Source organism: Pleurodeles waltl, chromosome 3_1 (genome assembly GCF_031143425.1).
Source record: "Pleurodeles waltl isolate 20211129_DDA chromosome 3_1, aPleWal1.hap1.20221129, whole genome shotgun sequence".
In the NCBI taxonomy this organism is placed as follows: Eukaryota; Metazoa; Chordata; class Amphibia; order Caudata; family Salamandridae; genus Pleurodeles; species Pleurodeles waltl.
Window position 1 is genome coordinate 840,638,441 of NC_090440.1, and position 17,271 is coordinate 840,655,711.

Below are 17,271 nucleotides of genomic sequence, written 5' to 3' on the forward strand. Positions count from 1 at the left end.
TGAGTACAGTGATAACCAATGAACAGTAAGAATTGTATCCAATTAACAGAAGGTAGTCCATAACGTAGTCCCTTGTTTGTGTTCAGTCTTCCTCTTTCGAAGCGCGAGCCAGTCAAGAACGATTATGAAGCCTCTTGTTTTGTGGTATCAGATCCTATGAAAAATAAAACAGATTAAGGAAAACCTCTCATTCAGAAAAACTAATTAGGTTGTTGGTTAAGTTAAATCAATACATTTTTATTATTATTTTTAAATGCAGTATAAGAATGAGAAAAAATATGAAATATATAAGATAGAATTTACTTACTAAATACGGGGTGGGTTCACTTAAACTTTGTAGTATTATAAAGGTGATCAGGGTGGGATAATCCTCGCCTCCGAGTCCTTAATAGAATTGAAACTTTCCGTTACGATAGCTAGGAAATTTTTGATTCTATGTCAGGACCGGAGGCGAGGATTATGCTAGTTTAAAGCTCGATGACAACCAACTGTGCTATGTTCAGAACTGGTTTGAAGTAAAACCTTTTGAAGGTAGAATCTGAGGACCAGTCTGCTGCATTAATGATGTCTTCCAGACGAGCACCTAAGTGGAATGCCTTAGAGGCCATAGCCCCACGAGCAGAATGTGCACCAAAAAGGGAAAGATCAATGCCCGCTCATGCATGACCCATCGAACCCAGCGAGCAATAGTAGGAGAAGAAACCGCTCTATGAGGTTTACGTAAAGAGATAAGGAGCTGATCTTCACCCGGAGGACGGAGTTCGGAAGACATGTCCTCGTATGCTTTAAGGCATTGAACCACACATAGTTTTGGAGCGTCAGGAAAAGCCGGATAAGATATAACCCTGGTATTAGTTTTTGTACGTCTACCTACTGTAAACGAGACTCCTGAAGGAGAAAAGGATCTATGGGAAATGTCGAGAGCCCGAACATCAGAGACCCTTCTACAAGAAACGAGACAAAGTAACATGGCTAACTTAGCCGACAGCTCCTTCCTGGAAAGGTAGTGATTATGTTGCCAAGATAAGAAAAGGTTCAGAACTTGGTTAACATCCCAAAGGAAAGAATACCGGGGTTTCGGAGGCAAAGAAAGTCTTATACCCCGAAGAAGACAACACACCAGTTTGTGTTCGCCAACAGGGAAACCATCAACTACTACGTGTCCAGCTGAAATTGCGGAACGATAAGTATTAATAGAACGATAAGCTAAACCTTTGGAAGCGAGGTCAGCGAGGAAGTTCAGGATATGAACTATGTCTGTCTCCACGGGATTAAAACCCCTTCGCAAACACCAACGGGACCATCTTCCCCACGCAGATCTGTAGCGTTTACAAGTGCTGGGGGCCCATGCCTTGGATAATAATTCCTCAGCCTGCTGCGAAAGTCCCGACACCGACCAGCATCCCCGGAAATCCGCCACGCCATCAAGGCTAGAGAACCTTCGAGGACCATCTGATGAGGGGTACCATTCGGACTGAGAAGAAGCGAGGGAAACAGGGGGAGTCGGATTGGAAAATCCCAAGAAAGTTCCAAAAGAACCGGAAACCACACTTGAGACCTCCAGATTGGAGTTATGATCGCAATGGATGCCGATTGACGATGCACCTGAGCGGATGTTCGAGTAATCATCGCAAAGGGAGGGAAAGCATAAGCTTTCTCCTGACTCCAATCCTGTAGAAATGCATCCGTAGCTGTTGCCAAAGGATCTGGCCTCCAGCTGAAAAATCTGGGAGTTTGGTGATCTAACCTGGAAGCAAAGAGATCGATTGAGAACGGTCCCCAAAGTTGGGACAGAGAGGAAAAAACGTCCGGATGAAGTTTCCACAGACTGGAGTCCTTGAGGTGTCGCGAATTAAAGTCCGCAGTCTGATTTTGGCTTCCTGGGAGATACTGTGCTGTCACAGAAACCTGATGATCTAGGCAATATTGCCAAAAACTGGACGCCAGATTGGAAAGTGTTTCGGAACGAGAGCCACCCAGATGATTGATATATCGGACCGCCGAAATATTGTCCATCTCCAAGAGGACGTTGGACTTGATAGAATCCTTGGTCCAGCATTTGACTGCAAATGAGCCAGCTAGTAACTCGAGACAGTTTATATGTAAGTTCTGTTCTTACATATAAGATATAAGTGCCCACGTCCCTCCGGTAGAAAAATTGCCACATCGAGCACCCCAGCCTACTCTGCTAGCGTCCGACTCTATAACCAAATCTGGAGCCGAGCCGAAAATAGCTCTGCCGTTCCAGGCTTCCATATGTGAAAGCCACCAACGAATTTCTTCTACCGCTTCTTGTGAAAGAATCACTTTTTGAGAATACGATAGACGTTTGCGCAGGTGGGCTGCCTTGAGCCGTTGAAGGGCTCGGTAATGCAGAGGGCCCGGGAAAATTGCCTGAATAGAGGAGGAGAGAAGTCCTATGAGGCGGGCAATCTGACGTAGAGAGACCTTGTGTTTGACCAAGGTACGACGAAGTTCGTGACGTATTTTCGTCATCTTGCGGGAGGGAAGGCTTAGAGTCGCAGACACGGAATCGATAGTGAAACCTAGAAAAAACAGATTTTGAGAAGGAATTAAAAGTGACTTGGCCTCGTTTATGATGAACCCTAGGTTTTGGAACAAATTGACGGTTATCTGTAGATGCGTTGAAAGCTGTTTGGGACACTGGGCCAGAAGTCAAATATCGTCGAGGTAAACAATTAATCGAATTCCCTGAGCCCTGAGGTGTTCCACAACTGGTTTGAGAACCTTGGTGAAGCACCACGGGGCTGAGGAAAGACCGAATGGAAGGGTAGTGAATTCGAAAGTTTGATCGCCCCAGAAAAACTGAAGAAAACGTCTGTGGGGTGGATAGACAGGAATAGTGAGGTAGGCGTCTTTTAAGTCGAGGCGAGCCATCCAATCTAAGGGGCGCAAAACATCTCGAAGAAGGTGGATTCCTTCCATTTTGAAGTGGCGATACACAAGCCACTCGTTGAACTCTTTTAGATTGATGACTGGTCGACGACCGCCATCCGTTTTGTCCACTAAAAAGATGTTGCTTATGAAACCACTCGGGTTGGGGGTTGTTGGGCAAATGGCTTGTTTTTGTAATAAATCCGAAATTTCGGTGTCTACTAAAAGGGAGTCTTGCGAAGAGAACACTAGGGGTTTTGGAAGTGAAACTTGTGTGGGAGTTCCCACAAACTCTATATGGAAACCTTGAACTGTTTGTAGGACCCATGCATCTTGTGTAATTTGATTCCATTCGTGGATAAAACTCGCCAAACGACCCCCTACTTTTAGAAGGGAAGAAGGGAGAACACTTACCGTAAGAGGTTGTTGCTGAAGATCCTCTGCCACCACGATGTCTGAAACGTCTGGTCCTTGTCGGATAGAAGTTGGCAAATCGGTTATGATCTTGGAACAGAGTTTGCCTGGAGCCTTGCCCCCTGAAGGAGTTGGTTGAATGTGGGCGGCCGGACGAGCGGCCCCTTCCTCGACCGGCCCCATGGAAAATCCGAGTGGGAAAAACCTTTTTTATTGAAGCGTGCGCCTTGTCCAAGGACGTGAAAGTATTAACAAACTTCCCTAACTCTTTTATGAAAGGCTCACCAAACAGACCTCCTTGCGCTATCGGACCTGCTTCAGAATCAGCCAGATCCCCCAGTTTGGGGTCCACTTTAATTAATAGAAAACGTCTGCGTTCGGTGGAAAGGGCACAGTTAGCATTTCCCCAAAAAATTATAGCTCGTTGTGCCCAACCTGAGAGAACCTCAGGAGAAATTATAGCGTCAGAAGACTTAGCATCTTCTGCCATGTCCAAAATTTTTGTCAAGGTTCCCAAGACATCCAGTAGTTTATCTTGACATGCTCTCCAGGACCTATCAATTCCTTTCTTAGGATCTTTTATAAATTTCTGCAGAAAGGTAGACATCTTGGGGTCTAAATCTGGAGTGATGGCTACCTTGTCTGCCAAAGATGGTCGCGGACACTCTGCTCGAAGGCAATTACGAGAATTCTTCTCCAGCGGTTTCCTTATACGTGATGCAACATAAAGCGCTACCTTGTCAGATGGCGCCCATTCAGATGATCTAGGATGGATAATATCGTCAGGATCCAACATGTCTGAGATTTGAGGAGCAGATTGCGATCCCGAAGGAAGCCAAGATCTGGATGGACTGGCATCCGCTTCTTGATCCCCCGACGAATCACTGTGAAGGAGAGTTGGTGACAGAGGCCTTGAAGAGATTAGAGGAAAAGAAGAATCCGAAGGAGTACTCAGAGAATTCCTAACTCTATCAAAAAGGTCCACATCAAAACCCGATTCACGAGGACGCTTAGTTGGAGGGGCGTCTGCAAAGGTATCATTGGATGCAGGAGGAGCGGAAGGAATAACAGGAGGGGATGAAAGTTTTGCGCATTCGCGCGCTATCTGTTGCGACAGTCTGTCCTCAAGAGGACCAATTGCTTCAGAGACGGCCCTATAAATGGACGCGTCCACCGCATCAAAGAATTCCTCCTCCTCATTAGGATCCATATCCATTTTTAGAAAAAAATATGGGAACAATAAAGCAAAATATTAAACAATAAAATAGTTTCAGAAGTTCCTTCTTTCTTCTTCTTTTTAATTTTTTTTTTAGTATATATATATACTTATATCTGTACACAACTGGGCGTCAGTTGATAGAAAAAAGGAGTGTCTGAGCACTCAAGAGCGAGAGGCTAAAGCCAGGGACAATTACACCCCAGTGCACCAAAATAATCAAAGGGGTTGATAGCAACCTTCGTTGCTTGCCTGGGAGAAAGTCCCAAAAAAAGCAGTCTAATAATAATAACCCAAAGGGTTAAGTATGAAGGAAAAAAAAAAAATATATAGTGCCAATACTGACCCCTGTAAGGGGCGTCAAAGCCTTTCTCCTTTTTTTTTTTTTTTTTTTTTTTAAAGTAATTACGGACCCAGCAGGGCGTCACTCTCCAGGCAGAGAAATTCTGTTTGGAATTTAGTTCAGACGAACGAGCGTGCGTCGAGGAGAAACACTCTCTTGCGCTCTGAGGAGAAAATATGTGCGCTGCGCTCAGCGCGTCTCCTCGTTCGTTACCAAGGTTACCTTGGTTGCCTTCCCGACAAGCGCCCTCTGACGGTTGTCGGGAAGGAATGTGCACCACATTAAAAAACGGTCGCGAAGGGGCGAAAAACGCTCCCGCGAACCCGGAGTAGTTAAATAAATACACACTCAGTAAGAATACAATAAATAAGCATAAACAAATAGATAACTGAGAGAAAAATGCAGAGAGCTGAAAAAAACGACTTATCTCGGCTGCGAGCAGCCAAGAAAGAGGAAGACTCAACACAAACAAGGGACTACGTTATAGGACTACCTTCTGTTAATTGGATAAAACTCTTACTGTTCATTGGTTATCACTGTACTCATTTTCCCAACTGTTCATGGGACTTGTAGTTTGTGTTAATTACTTGGCTGCTCATTTAATAAAGTGGAGAAAGCAAGGCATAATCCTCGCCTCCGGTCCTGACATAGAATTTGTGTAAAACCATTATTGGCAACATGTAAAATATATATTGGGGTCTAATTCTTAAAGGTACAAAAGTGCAACCATAGGTCTCAGACCTTTGGTGGATGCAGGTTTACAACTTTCAGAAATTCACAAGAGTTTATAGAAGTAGCAAACGTATGTGAATTCCATTTTGCATGGGCATATATCTATATAAATGTTCTTAGTTGCTTGTGCAAACATCTGTAGCACAAGTCCAAATCCACTTGTTATTTTTTTTCTTTTTCTCCAGAGCTTAGGGTAATAATTTCTTCTTCGAGCAAATAGATAATTTTTTTGTCCCGGTCCATAGTTATTTTAGAAGGTAAGATCAGTTTCCACTTTGCGAAAGCTTTTATTCTGGCTTTCCTCAGGAGTACATTTCTGACCTGTTTTGGGCCTCAGGAGTAGGTCTGCTTGCATGAAAATCTTCTCCAACGTTTCCAAGTATAAGCCAGTCTTACAGGCACAAATAACTTTCAGAATTAAGCCCGTAACATTTTGACAGACAAGGTGTTGCAGGTTGCATCTAGTTGTGAAATGTAAACCAATCAAATAGCACTATTACTGCTAAAAAGGAAATTGAAACACAGTGAGATGAAGTGATTTGCCCAAGAATTGCCCACTGTGGTCAAGTGGAAAAGGTTACTCTGTGAGGAGTCATGTTGACCATTGGCTGGCCACTAAGGCACTGGATCACAAATGTAATTTGAAATGATACTTATATTTTGTGAAATCGAGTGAATGCTTATAAGTACATTTGCAAAGCAATTCACAAGGCACTTCCTCAGAAACTAAAGAAACCGAGCAAAAGTATAATTAAAATAAATATATATTCTAAGTTCTTCTATAATCAGCATAATTAATGTACTGGCAAATTAGATCTCTACCTTGGGAAGGATTGAGGCCTAAACCTAGCCCATTCATCACTAATTAGAGCTTGTGAATGTTCAAAGATCTTAAATAAATAATGCTAAAGGTTGCATAATCAAAATTTTATTAGAAAACAGAGCCTGACAAAAATGCACCTTGGAATAATCATCACTAAAGCTACAATGAGAACAGTACTATCATTTGTTATCTAGCTACATGGCATCAAATGGGATTAGAATTATTTTTACCAAGACAAGCAGATTTGTGAACCATTGAGTCTATTGGACAAGTAGATATTTTATACAATTCCACAGTGGTGGTTGGATTTGTAAATGGGGAACATTTAAGGGACTTTCAGATGCATGGTTTTGTTGACAATTTCAAAAACCTTTCAGCCTTTCCAAAATGGAAATGCCAGAAATATGTTTTTATTGATTCACGCAAATAATATATGTGTACAGTCTTGGTGTGCCTTGAGGAGGTCTTTATGTGATCTCTTAGGCAGAAGGACACAGAAGGACATTCTCCCCTGCCACAATTGTGTCCACCCTTCATTCATGAAATATTAATTAAGAATGATTTAGGCCAGGGCACAATTTAAGAGATCTCTGTTGTGAGGGGAGGCAAGGCAGTCAAACTGCAAGGGATAAGTGGGTCAAGTTCAGGCAGCCTAAAGAAAGAGCTATGAGATCTTTGGAAGAAGCATCTTATCTTAGTGGTTTCTGTAGTGTTTTTATGCTATCTATCCAAGAATAGAAAGTCATTTAGATTCAAAACTAAAAACAGATTCAAATAAGACCAGATCTCCTTCTGTTGTTTTGGTTACTACCCTACACTTCCCAAAGTGCCCAGTACAGTATTTAGGGGAGACCATGGCACCAGGAAAGCAGATTCCTACTGACCTAAGATGAAGGAGACGTGAAAGCAAAGAAAGAAGCACCTGACCTGGAGCCAGCCCTTTCGGCCTGTCTGCTACTCCTGCCAAAATGCACCAAAGTCACCTTGTCCTGGAGCTGTTGTGCCTCTAAAGCCTGGGAGGACTGCCTGTCTTCAGCAAAGGCCCAGGAACTCCTGTGGAGCAGCAGACCTGCTTCTCTGATTCTTGCAGGTACCACAAGGCAAGCTGCGAGGACTCTAGAACGCCTAAAACACAACACCTAAAAGCATCACTGCACCTGTGCCGTACAGCCCGCATTGAAGTGCACCAACTGTGCCAGTGTGGTTCCCCAGCCCTCCAGAGACGAAGCCCACTTTGGACTTGCCAACTGTGGACTAACCGACACCGCCTACAGTCTCTGCATGCAGACCCCATCAACTGCGAGTGCTGAGGTGGAGAAAATCTGATACCTCAAACCACCTCTGCCCCCGTCACCCCTGGCTGTTGGAGAAGAAGACTCAAGTGTCCCCACATCCCCGAGCTTCTCAAGAGTTGAACCCACCTGTTGGTTTTCCTCAACAGGACTCCCTGTCCAAACCTGCAGCCTCTTTGCAACTGTAGAGATCCCCATTGACTAACATTGGGCACCTGACACTGTACTACACCTCTGCACCCGGACACCACAGTGCTGTCAGGTGTAATCTGTTGGTGGTCCTGACCCTTTTCCAGTACTCACAGTAAGTCCAGGAGGTTGGTGCCGTAAGTCGCTGTACTGTACCTGTTTGCCATCTTTGGTTTTCCTCCATAGGTTAACATTGCAGCTTCAGAACTGCAAAGATTTTTCTTGCAAAGCGTGCTTACCTGATCAAATTAATTCGGGTGCCAAAATATGTATAAAGATACTTGTTATTTTTTGTAAATTGGTGTGTCTCATTTATTGACTGTGTGTGTGTGTGTATTTGCAGATGTCTCCCATTCCTCTCTGAAAAGCCTAAGGCTGCTTGACCACACTACCTCATAAAAAAAGCACATTGGGATTGCTAGAGCAAGTCCTGTCTACTAGTAAGGGAACCCCTGGTTTTTGCACAATATATCTCATGTAGCTATATCATATAAAGCGCCAACTTCCTACACTCTCCAAGCCAGAACCAGAATGACGGCAAGGGCTTGCTGGCTTGCCTCCTGTTTTTCTGAAGTCTCAGGGACATCAAAGACTTCTCTTCACCCTGCAACTGCACCTGGACTTTGCTTGCTGCAAGTCTTGCCCTGCCAAGTGGCGACAATCCAGTCTTGGGCCCTTGAAAGTGGATATGGAGTACTGCAAGTTCCAGAACCTGCTCATCAATGCCGTTGCACTGATCAAAACCAGTGCATCTCCATCAATGCTGACGAATCACCACTGCTGCAAGGATTGAGTGCACCACATCACCGTTGATTCCGGCGCATGGCCGCTGCTGCAAGGAATCGAGAGAACCTCATTGCCTCCATTCCTAACACATCTCCGACTTTGTGTAGCTCATAGCCAACACATCATCTATATCCGTGGGATCCAAGCCAACACATTACCTCCTCTGCTCCCCGCATCTGGTTCTTGATATCAGCGCAAGTCCAAACCGAGATACTGTTTTCAGCAGGCCAAGGATGGTCCCTGTATCTGACCTGCGCTCCACCACAGTCGGCCTGACTTTTCAAATTTGACCCAGTCTAGCACAACCAGATAGCTCCAGTTGGCACTTTATGCCTCTAAGCACTAAGTTTATTCCATAAACATTCATATCTCGACTTCTACTTATTGGATTTTTGTCTCTGTGGTCTTGTTTTGCTAATTAAATTAAGCTCTATTTTGCTAACTAGGTTTAGTATCTTTTTGTGTGGTGATTTCACCGTTTTACTGTTTGAAGTGTTGCACAAATAAGTAACACTTTGCCTCTTAAGTAAATCTGATTGCTTTGTGCTAAGCTAGCAGAGGGTGAGCACAGGTTAATTTAGAGTGTGTTAGTGACTTACCCTGGTTAGGATTGTGGTTCATGCTTGGACAGGGGGCATACCTCTGCCAACCAGAAACCCAATTTCTAACAATCACCTCTCCTCAGGACTCACCTTTCTGTCTGTCAAGCACATATAGATGTATCATGTACGGAGTCACTCTCTTGATCTATGTACCACTTTAATAGTCCTAGATGTTGTTAAGATGACCGCTGCTGGAAGAGTTGTGCTACACAGACAAGTTTCTGGTTGCTTTTTTCACTGTCATTAATGGCAGAACAAAGTTACGGTATGAATCTACATGCGTGAAGAAGGAACAAATATTGCTACCAAAGAATTGATTGTCTTTGGTATGATATAAAACCCTGTGAATTATGTTGGCAAGTTGCATGTATACAACTGTACCTCATTAAATATAAATATAAAGGAATGGGGTTCATCTGTAATTCTGTTGCATATTTCTTTGCACGTAGAGAGCTCCTATATTATCAAATCCTGTTCTTTTTTAAACCATGTGAGAAAATCATGGACTTTGATAACGACAGATCAATTGAGAATCACTGGTAATGAACTGTGATGGTACACAGCAGAACACAATTCCACTTCAGCTAGTGTGAAAGGTGTTGTTGTATCAGAGGTAGTTTATGCCAAGTGTCTTCTTGATTTGTGGTGAAATTTTCCCTTTCTTTCATCTGCGCATTCTGCGTTTTCATACTTTTTGGGTGATAGCTGGATGACTGCTGAAATTTCATCACCAAAAGATGATGAATTTCCTTACTCGCAGTGGAGAAGAATTGGATTCCTTATTCCGAGGCCACAGGGTGGCTAAACTTCACATGTAATGAATGAACCAATAGGCTAATGCCAGGGCTGTCCGGTGACCTTTCATGACCGGAAAGCTGGGCATGTTCATGTAAGCATTATCTACCACCTATTGTATGATTTACAGCTCTGTCAATCTTTAGTGATGGTTTGTCGAAGACCATAATTATAAAGTGCAAGTTGCATCTCTGTATGCTGTGTACTAAACTGTAACACAATTGTTCCCACTAGAATATTGAAAGCATCAGCTTCTAAGCAAAAGTTGCTTCATGGTTTAGCTATTGGAGAGATGGAGCATAATCAAACAGATTTTCAAGTTGTGAGGGTTTCTTTTATGCCACTGTATCCAAGAAGTATGCCCTACCTTTTTAATAATTGCAGTGAGGGGAACTACTGACACGGAGTATTTTTGAGTGAAATTCCGATAGCCGTTTGAAACCCTTGCAGTTCATTCGGCTTTGTAGGGGCCAGCCATGCCTGAGTGGCTGTCTTTTTTTCTGGTTTTGTTTCTACCCTCCAGGTGTCACCTTGTACATTAGAAGCCACCTGTCCTTAGTAAGTTCACATTTTGAGCACTTGCATGCATTGTAAAACATGTTTATCACAGAATATGATCCTGAGGACTTCATTAGGGAAATGCTGAAAATCAAAAGTGAAATTACACAACCTATATGGTATCATCAAATACTCTAAATGTCCTGAATGTATATGAATCACTTTTTATTTTATTATAAGTGGATCCTTTCTGACCAGATTGTATGCCTCTTGTATGTCCATTACAGTACATATCCTAGGTCCGTTTTCCTCATCTTTACAGACATTGATTAATTGTGATATTTCTGAGCTCCCTGTAATGAGTACATTGGTGGGGTCCATTATCCATTTTTGATCTGGAGAAAATTAAAGTTTTTGTTTTTATATAAAAGGTTGAATTAATCCCCCTCTTTGCGTTTCCTTCAATGTACTGCCATTAAATGAGCACCTATGCACTAGGTGTGAGATTGATGCAGTAATCATAACCCTCATGAAGAAGTAACACTGGTTCCTTGACACTAAACCATCTAAGTACTTGTGGTGTTTGATATTTCCCCTAAGTAACATAAACTGGGTACAAGTAACATCTGTTGTTTACTGTGCTTAGAAAATGCAGAAGTGTGGCATGAAGTACTATATGTGTGTGTGTGTGTATATATATATATATATATATATATATATATATATATATATATATATATGTGAAAGTTATTAATAATATGTTTATGTTTCTGTCTTTGGCCGGATGCTTGACAGAATGGAGGACCCTCACCCTCCAGCTGTGTATTCTGTCTGGCAAAAATATAATCAAACTGGAACATATGTTGCTAATGTATGGCCGTGTTCTCAAGAGTAAGCCTAGCGTCCCTGAGATTATTTGGTGTACAGAATTCCTGTCATATTGAGGGAATGGTTTTCTTGATTTATCACAGGAGTGATGCAGTGCTTTGTGTTTTTGGTTGCAGAGCTTAGTTTTGAGCTGCTCTCTGGAATAATTCACTTTTCTCTATCACAAACTACTCGAACTGCAGTTGAATAGTAAACACAGGTTTGTTCTGTGACATCTAAGAACAGCATACTTGTAGGAATTCAGCCACACCTTCTTGTGGTATTTTTATATCAACTGCTATTATGCTTGAATGTATTGATGTCTCCTAAGCCGAGACCTCTGGCTCTTGGTGCATCTCCCTTCTACGTTGTTTGCTCTGGTTTCACAGTGTCCCTGATAACTTTATTTCAGGCCTACCAAAATTGTTTGTGTAGTGCAGAACTGTCACTGAAGACCCCTCTGAAGTAATCGAAAGGTGTTGTGCCCAACTTTATAAGACTCTGGTGTAATAAATAATATCAAAAGAAAAAACGAAGACTCTGCAGAACCTTCTGAATGCTAGTTCCTAAAACTGAATTCTGTAATATCCCATCTCAGAGCTTAGCACTTTTACAGAAAAAAAAGTATGCTTTAATGTATTATGGATGAAGGGATTGGCTCCTAATACTGGAGCAATGAGAGAACCCTGAGCACATGTGTTTAAAAGCTGATTGGTTGCACTAGTGGTTAATGTTTATTCTGCGTGTCCTGGAAGCCCATATATGCGGGGTCCTGATGTAGTTTTCTTCAGAATTCTTATCAATGTGTTCTAAGATTAGAAGAGTCCTTCATAACTCATTGACAGATTGTTCTCTAGATGAGGTTTGTGTAGAGTGCAGTTAGTCTCTTCTTTAGGGGTGCTGCCTATCTATTCATTTTGACTTATTTCACCCCTTGCAACATATTGCAGACATTTGTTCCTTTGGGTAAAAGTAATATGTTCACAGCCACTTATATTAACTTTTCTCTTTTCTGGGCTTACTTAACATGTCAGTAGACTGCAGCTGTTCCGTTCAGTCTTTGATCTGTAAGCCGATTTGATTCAACAAACAATTATTCTCTTTAAAACTATTTGACTGCAAAAGTTTTGAAGAATTTTTTTTTAGACCTATTTAGGACAAACATTTATTCTGGCAGGAAATGTTCCTGTCATAATGAAGCTGGTCAAAATTCCTCTTAGTTTCTAAAAATGAATATAAAGTCACTGCTGAGGGCTCAAAATCAAATTTGAGTGAGATTTGCAGGGAGGACGGACAAAAAGGGGGTGACAAAAGTGGAGGAGACATGACAGTGTTAGGAAGTTCTCCCCATTATGGAAGTGAGGAAATACATCACCTGCGGGGAAGTAGCGAGACAAGGGCTTGTTTCATTCAATGTTACTTTGGTCCATTACTGTAAAATCCCAAAGTGAACAGTTAGCAGTTTCTTTTCAGTTTCTTTCAGGTGTTTATAAAAGTATTTCTAATCTTTTCTTTTCCATTCATTTCTCTCGAACTTCCCATTCGTCCTCAGGTTTCCTGAATCCTCAATGCGGATATGAACCAATGAGATGAAAGAGGTCACCTGCCCATGTTTAATAGGGCCTTCCATAAGGGCTCCTTAAACCGACTTTTATAGAAATCTCTCCCCACAGTAGTCATCCAAAGCATGTCTCCCTACAGTTTAGTGTACTGTGTTGCTGCTTCCTACAGTCATACGTCAATAAGCCCAATTTCTCCATCATCATTGCAGTGAGATTCTTTACAACCTTGTGGGTCAGGGCTTCCAATTCGCTTTTCAAGAACATTCTGTTTCTTGCCTGTTGTGTGATGCTTTTCCCTTGCAATAGTCACTTTTAATGTGTTTGTTTATACCTGCTCTATTTGAAAATAGTTCTTCTTTCGTGATTTGAATTTATGTCAATTTTTTGAGCCGGCATTAGCCAAGACCTTTTGATTTTACAAGAAGATGTATACATTATACATACTTAGAATGCTTTTTAGCTAGCTCTCTTTATCCATTGGTGTGCTTTTACTTTCACCCATCCCATCATACTGCAAGAGGCAATGGGCCAGCACTCTTCAGCCCTTGTTTCCTTTCTCTGTCGGTGATAATTTTCCACCAGAGCATAGTGCTCCCACCAACACTGAAAGTAGCCCCCTTTATGGCAGGTATCACTAGGTAATTATGTACTTTTTTCTAAATAATACTTTTTTTGTTGTTTTTTTTTTTTTTAATTGTGTCAACAATTGGCAACCCCCGGACACTGATATAGGGCCCTTGCCTATGTTTGCCTTGTACCCCATCCCATGAGCGCACTGCTAGAAGTCTGAATTTCTTTGAAGGGGTTTTATTGCATTTAAATATGGCCTTCTGCACTTGTGCATGTGTGAGGATGTGAATCGATGGCCTCCTTTGAATGGGTTTTCTATCCCTTCAAAAATGGCTACCTTTGTGTGTGGCAAGCATGCACCAATGCATGCATGGGTGGCCATCTTTGAGTGTTTCCGTAAAACTTTATTCCCAAACCTCTGCCTGTGTGTGCAAGCTAGTGCACAGAAGTGTGGCCATTTCATAATGGTTTTTTAAAGCAGAGTTACAAACATATTAAACAAACAAACATTTTTAAAGGCTTTATGCTGTCAATCCATGCAAGCCATCTTGGCATTGTCACTGCTTTTTGAATACCTATTTTGTACAGATGATCTGCTTTATTCCAGGCAAAATAATTTGTGGCGAATGTTTACGTTAATCAATACTTCAGTTTTATTTATGCGTTTGGCCTTATGGCTCTTCTGTAAAATCATGAATTGTGGTAAATCCTATTATGTTGGAAATTTTACAATGATTAAGTTTTGTGTCTCACTTGGCAATTTAATTTCCAATCACTTTGGAACTTACACACTCACTCATTGGAAATCCTCATACTCTATCTTTCTTTTACGTTTTGTTTCAGAGAGGCTGACAGAAGACAACATACTCATATCACCTTCTGTAACGTGACCCCAAAAGTCTAAAAAATGTTAATGTTCCACATATAAAAACTTTACGTGTTGCTAACGTTCATTAGTTTTTTTTTTTATATAAACTGGCATCCTGAATATAAACTTATTCCATTTCTAGAATAATGGAATAAGATAGTATATCCTTTCCTGTAAACGGAGTGGTTCCAGAATGTTGCATTTAATCTATTAGTTTACTTTATATTTTTGGTTCTGGGCATCATCAGTATGTGTTTGAAATGTTGTTCTTGATCGTGATGATAATCAAATTTTTTCCAATAGGTCACTTATATAACATACCCGTACGTCTTTGGATTTTGGACTCTCATCCCTTCGCCCCTCCACTTTGTTTCCTCATGCCTACTGTGAACATGGGAATCCGTGTTGGGAAGCATATTGATGCTGAAGGCCGGATTTATTTGCCTTACCTTCAAAACTGGAGCCATGTAAGATTTTGTCTTGTTTCAAAAAGCCATTAGTATAATTAATACTGTCCTTTCTTCTCCTCTTTGATGTTCGTTTAAAAAGACACAATGAGGCCTGGAGCACTGGCTCATTTATTAGCAAAGACATGGATTTATTTATTCAAGGTACCAGCAAAACAGTGCAGCTTTCCCCAGTCTCTGTGAAGGCCATGTACCTTCCTTGCTTTAATAGCTCTTAAAAATGTAAGTTGTTGTTGTATCAAGCACTTTTGCATATTTAGGTATTAAAATATTCCTGCCAACCAGTTCAAGCACTATACATTTTTACTTGACTTTATAAACATTGAGCTCATATGGTGTACAATACATCTCTCACATTCCTCATTTTGTATCCTGTATACCTCAACTCTTTTCATATTCTTTTTTTTGCAGACGGTTTGGGAGGAGAAGTTGACAGCCAGTGCATTCTTAATTCATTGTTGACACATTCTTTTCTTGCAGAGTAGTAGCATGTTGACATTTCTGTTGCTTAGTAGCAGCATGCCGGGTTTTCTGTCGCTTGTTTTCACTTTCTATTCAACATCTTTGACTAGTAATGTAGCTGATTAGTTTGACACACAGCCCCTCATTACGACTTCGGCGGACGGAAAAGACCGTCCGTCGAAGTCCTGCGGTCAGGTTAACACCAGTGCAGTTCCTTTCCTGCGGCCCCTATTAAGAGTTCCCCCTGGGTGTTTTCTGCCCTCTGGCCGAGTAGGAAACAGCCCACAACATTGACGCTGGCTCATAATAGAGCCTGCAGCAATGTCGTGGTGCGTAGGGTGCACCAGCACCGGTCACGCTTTTCACTGTCTGCTAATCAGACAATGAAAAGCACGACTGGGCTGGCCATGGGGGTCCCTGCGCTGCCCATGCCAAGTGCATGGTCAGTGCAGGGGCCCCAGGGGGCCCCCTACACCCGTCTCCACCAGCCTTTACATGGCAGTGCTACTGCCATGTAATCTCTGGTGGAGGAGGGACTCATAATCCCCAGGGCAGCGCTGCTTGCAACCCTGTCCTGGCGCATTAGGACCGCCAGCCCCTCCAGTGGAGGAGAAATGGCGATGCTGGCAGTCTGACCATGACGCAACTGCAACAGTCGCAATGTGGCTGTTGGACCGCCACATTGACGACAGTCCAACCATTACCGCGGCCCTGATGGTCTTAAGACCGCCAGGGTCGTAATGAGGGGCACAGTCTTCTACCTTGTAAAATCTGTGACTCAGTAACCTGTGATTTCTCAAGCAGTGAGAGGCGCACGGTATGAGTAGCAGGCTGGACGGAGATCATCCAGGTTCTCATTGCCCATCACCATAGGTAGCAATGCAGCAGATATATAGGCAGCCACTCCTCTCAGGGTAAATATGGCTTCATGTTTTGCTCAAAGTGTGCCAGCCTACACCGCACAACCCCGCCTTCCCTCTCAGCTTTCCCTGCCCAGGCAAAGAGTATTTTCAAGACCGATAGAAGAAATCAGCAGTGGCCTCAGCTTGTCATAGTTAAGCATGAAGGAGAAAGACTGAAGTGTCACTGGAGTTTTTGTTCCTTGTACCTTGTTATCCAGATGTAAAGGGCATGTTTTGCTACCAATTTAAATGCCATTCTTGCAATTCTTGTACCATTCTTCCAGTTAGTAGCACAGTACTGAATAGGTCACACTGAGGCACTCTGCTCCTACCAGAGGATAGGACCACTTGAGAAAACAACTTTCAATGGAGATTGAGACTGTGTCACTCCATTTTGTCTTGAGGCTGAGACAGAAGTCCATTCAGACCATTTTCGAAGCGTCATTCTGAAAAATGAACCATTTGTTGTCATCCGGTACCATAAGAAGGGAGCTGTCTAGGACACTGTTTTAGCTTGAACGTTTTGCAGGCAGTAGCTAGGGTGGCTATTCAAGCTCTATACCATGAATAAAATCCAAGGAATCCAAGAAAAGCATGCAGTGATTTTTTTTCTTTTTAGAGATAGATTGTTCTTAATGGCTTAGACGAGTGGTTCTTAACCTTTTGACTTCTGTGGACCACCACTGAATCATACTGGAATCAGTGGACTCCACTGAGTCATTTGTGGAGCTGGGAATTCCCAGTCTGAGCACTTCCTATAATTTGAACCTCGAAACAATGCACAAAATTGCAGAACAAGTGCTGAAATGTTAAAATATTTAGTTTAAATTACAATCAAATATAGAAACAGTTTTCAATTTTGCTTCTTTACTTGCAAATAAGTTATTACTGTTAAATTTTGTAACACAGTAGCAGACCACTGTAGTAGGACTTGCGGACCATGAGGAATCGTCGGACCACTGGATAAGAACCACCGACTTAAACCTTT

General features: G+C 42.2%; 1 protein-coding gene across 2 annotated transcripts in view; it reads left to right on the top strand.

Moving 5' to 3' along the window:
• UEVLD (UEV and lactate/malate dehyrogenase domains) overlaps positions 1-17,271 on the top strand; it is a 185,250-nt gene that overhangs the window by 13,882 nt on the left and 154,097 nt on the right. For both annotated transcript variants that reach the window (XM_069223760.1, XM_069223761.1), the window contains one exon: positions 14,756-14,919. In XM_069223760.1, the coding sequence (XP_069079861.1) occupies positions 14,756-14,919 (164 nt within the window). The remainder of the gene's footprint in view (positions 1-14,755; positions 14,920-17,271) is intronic.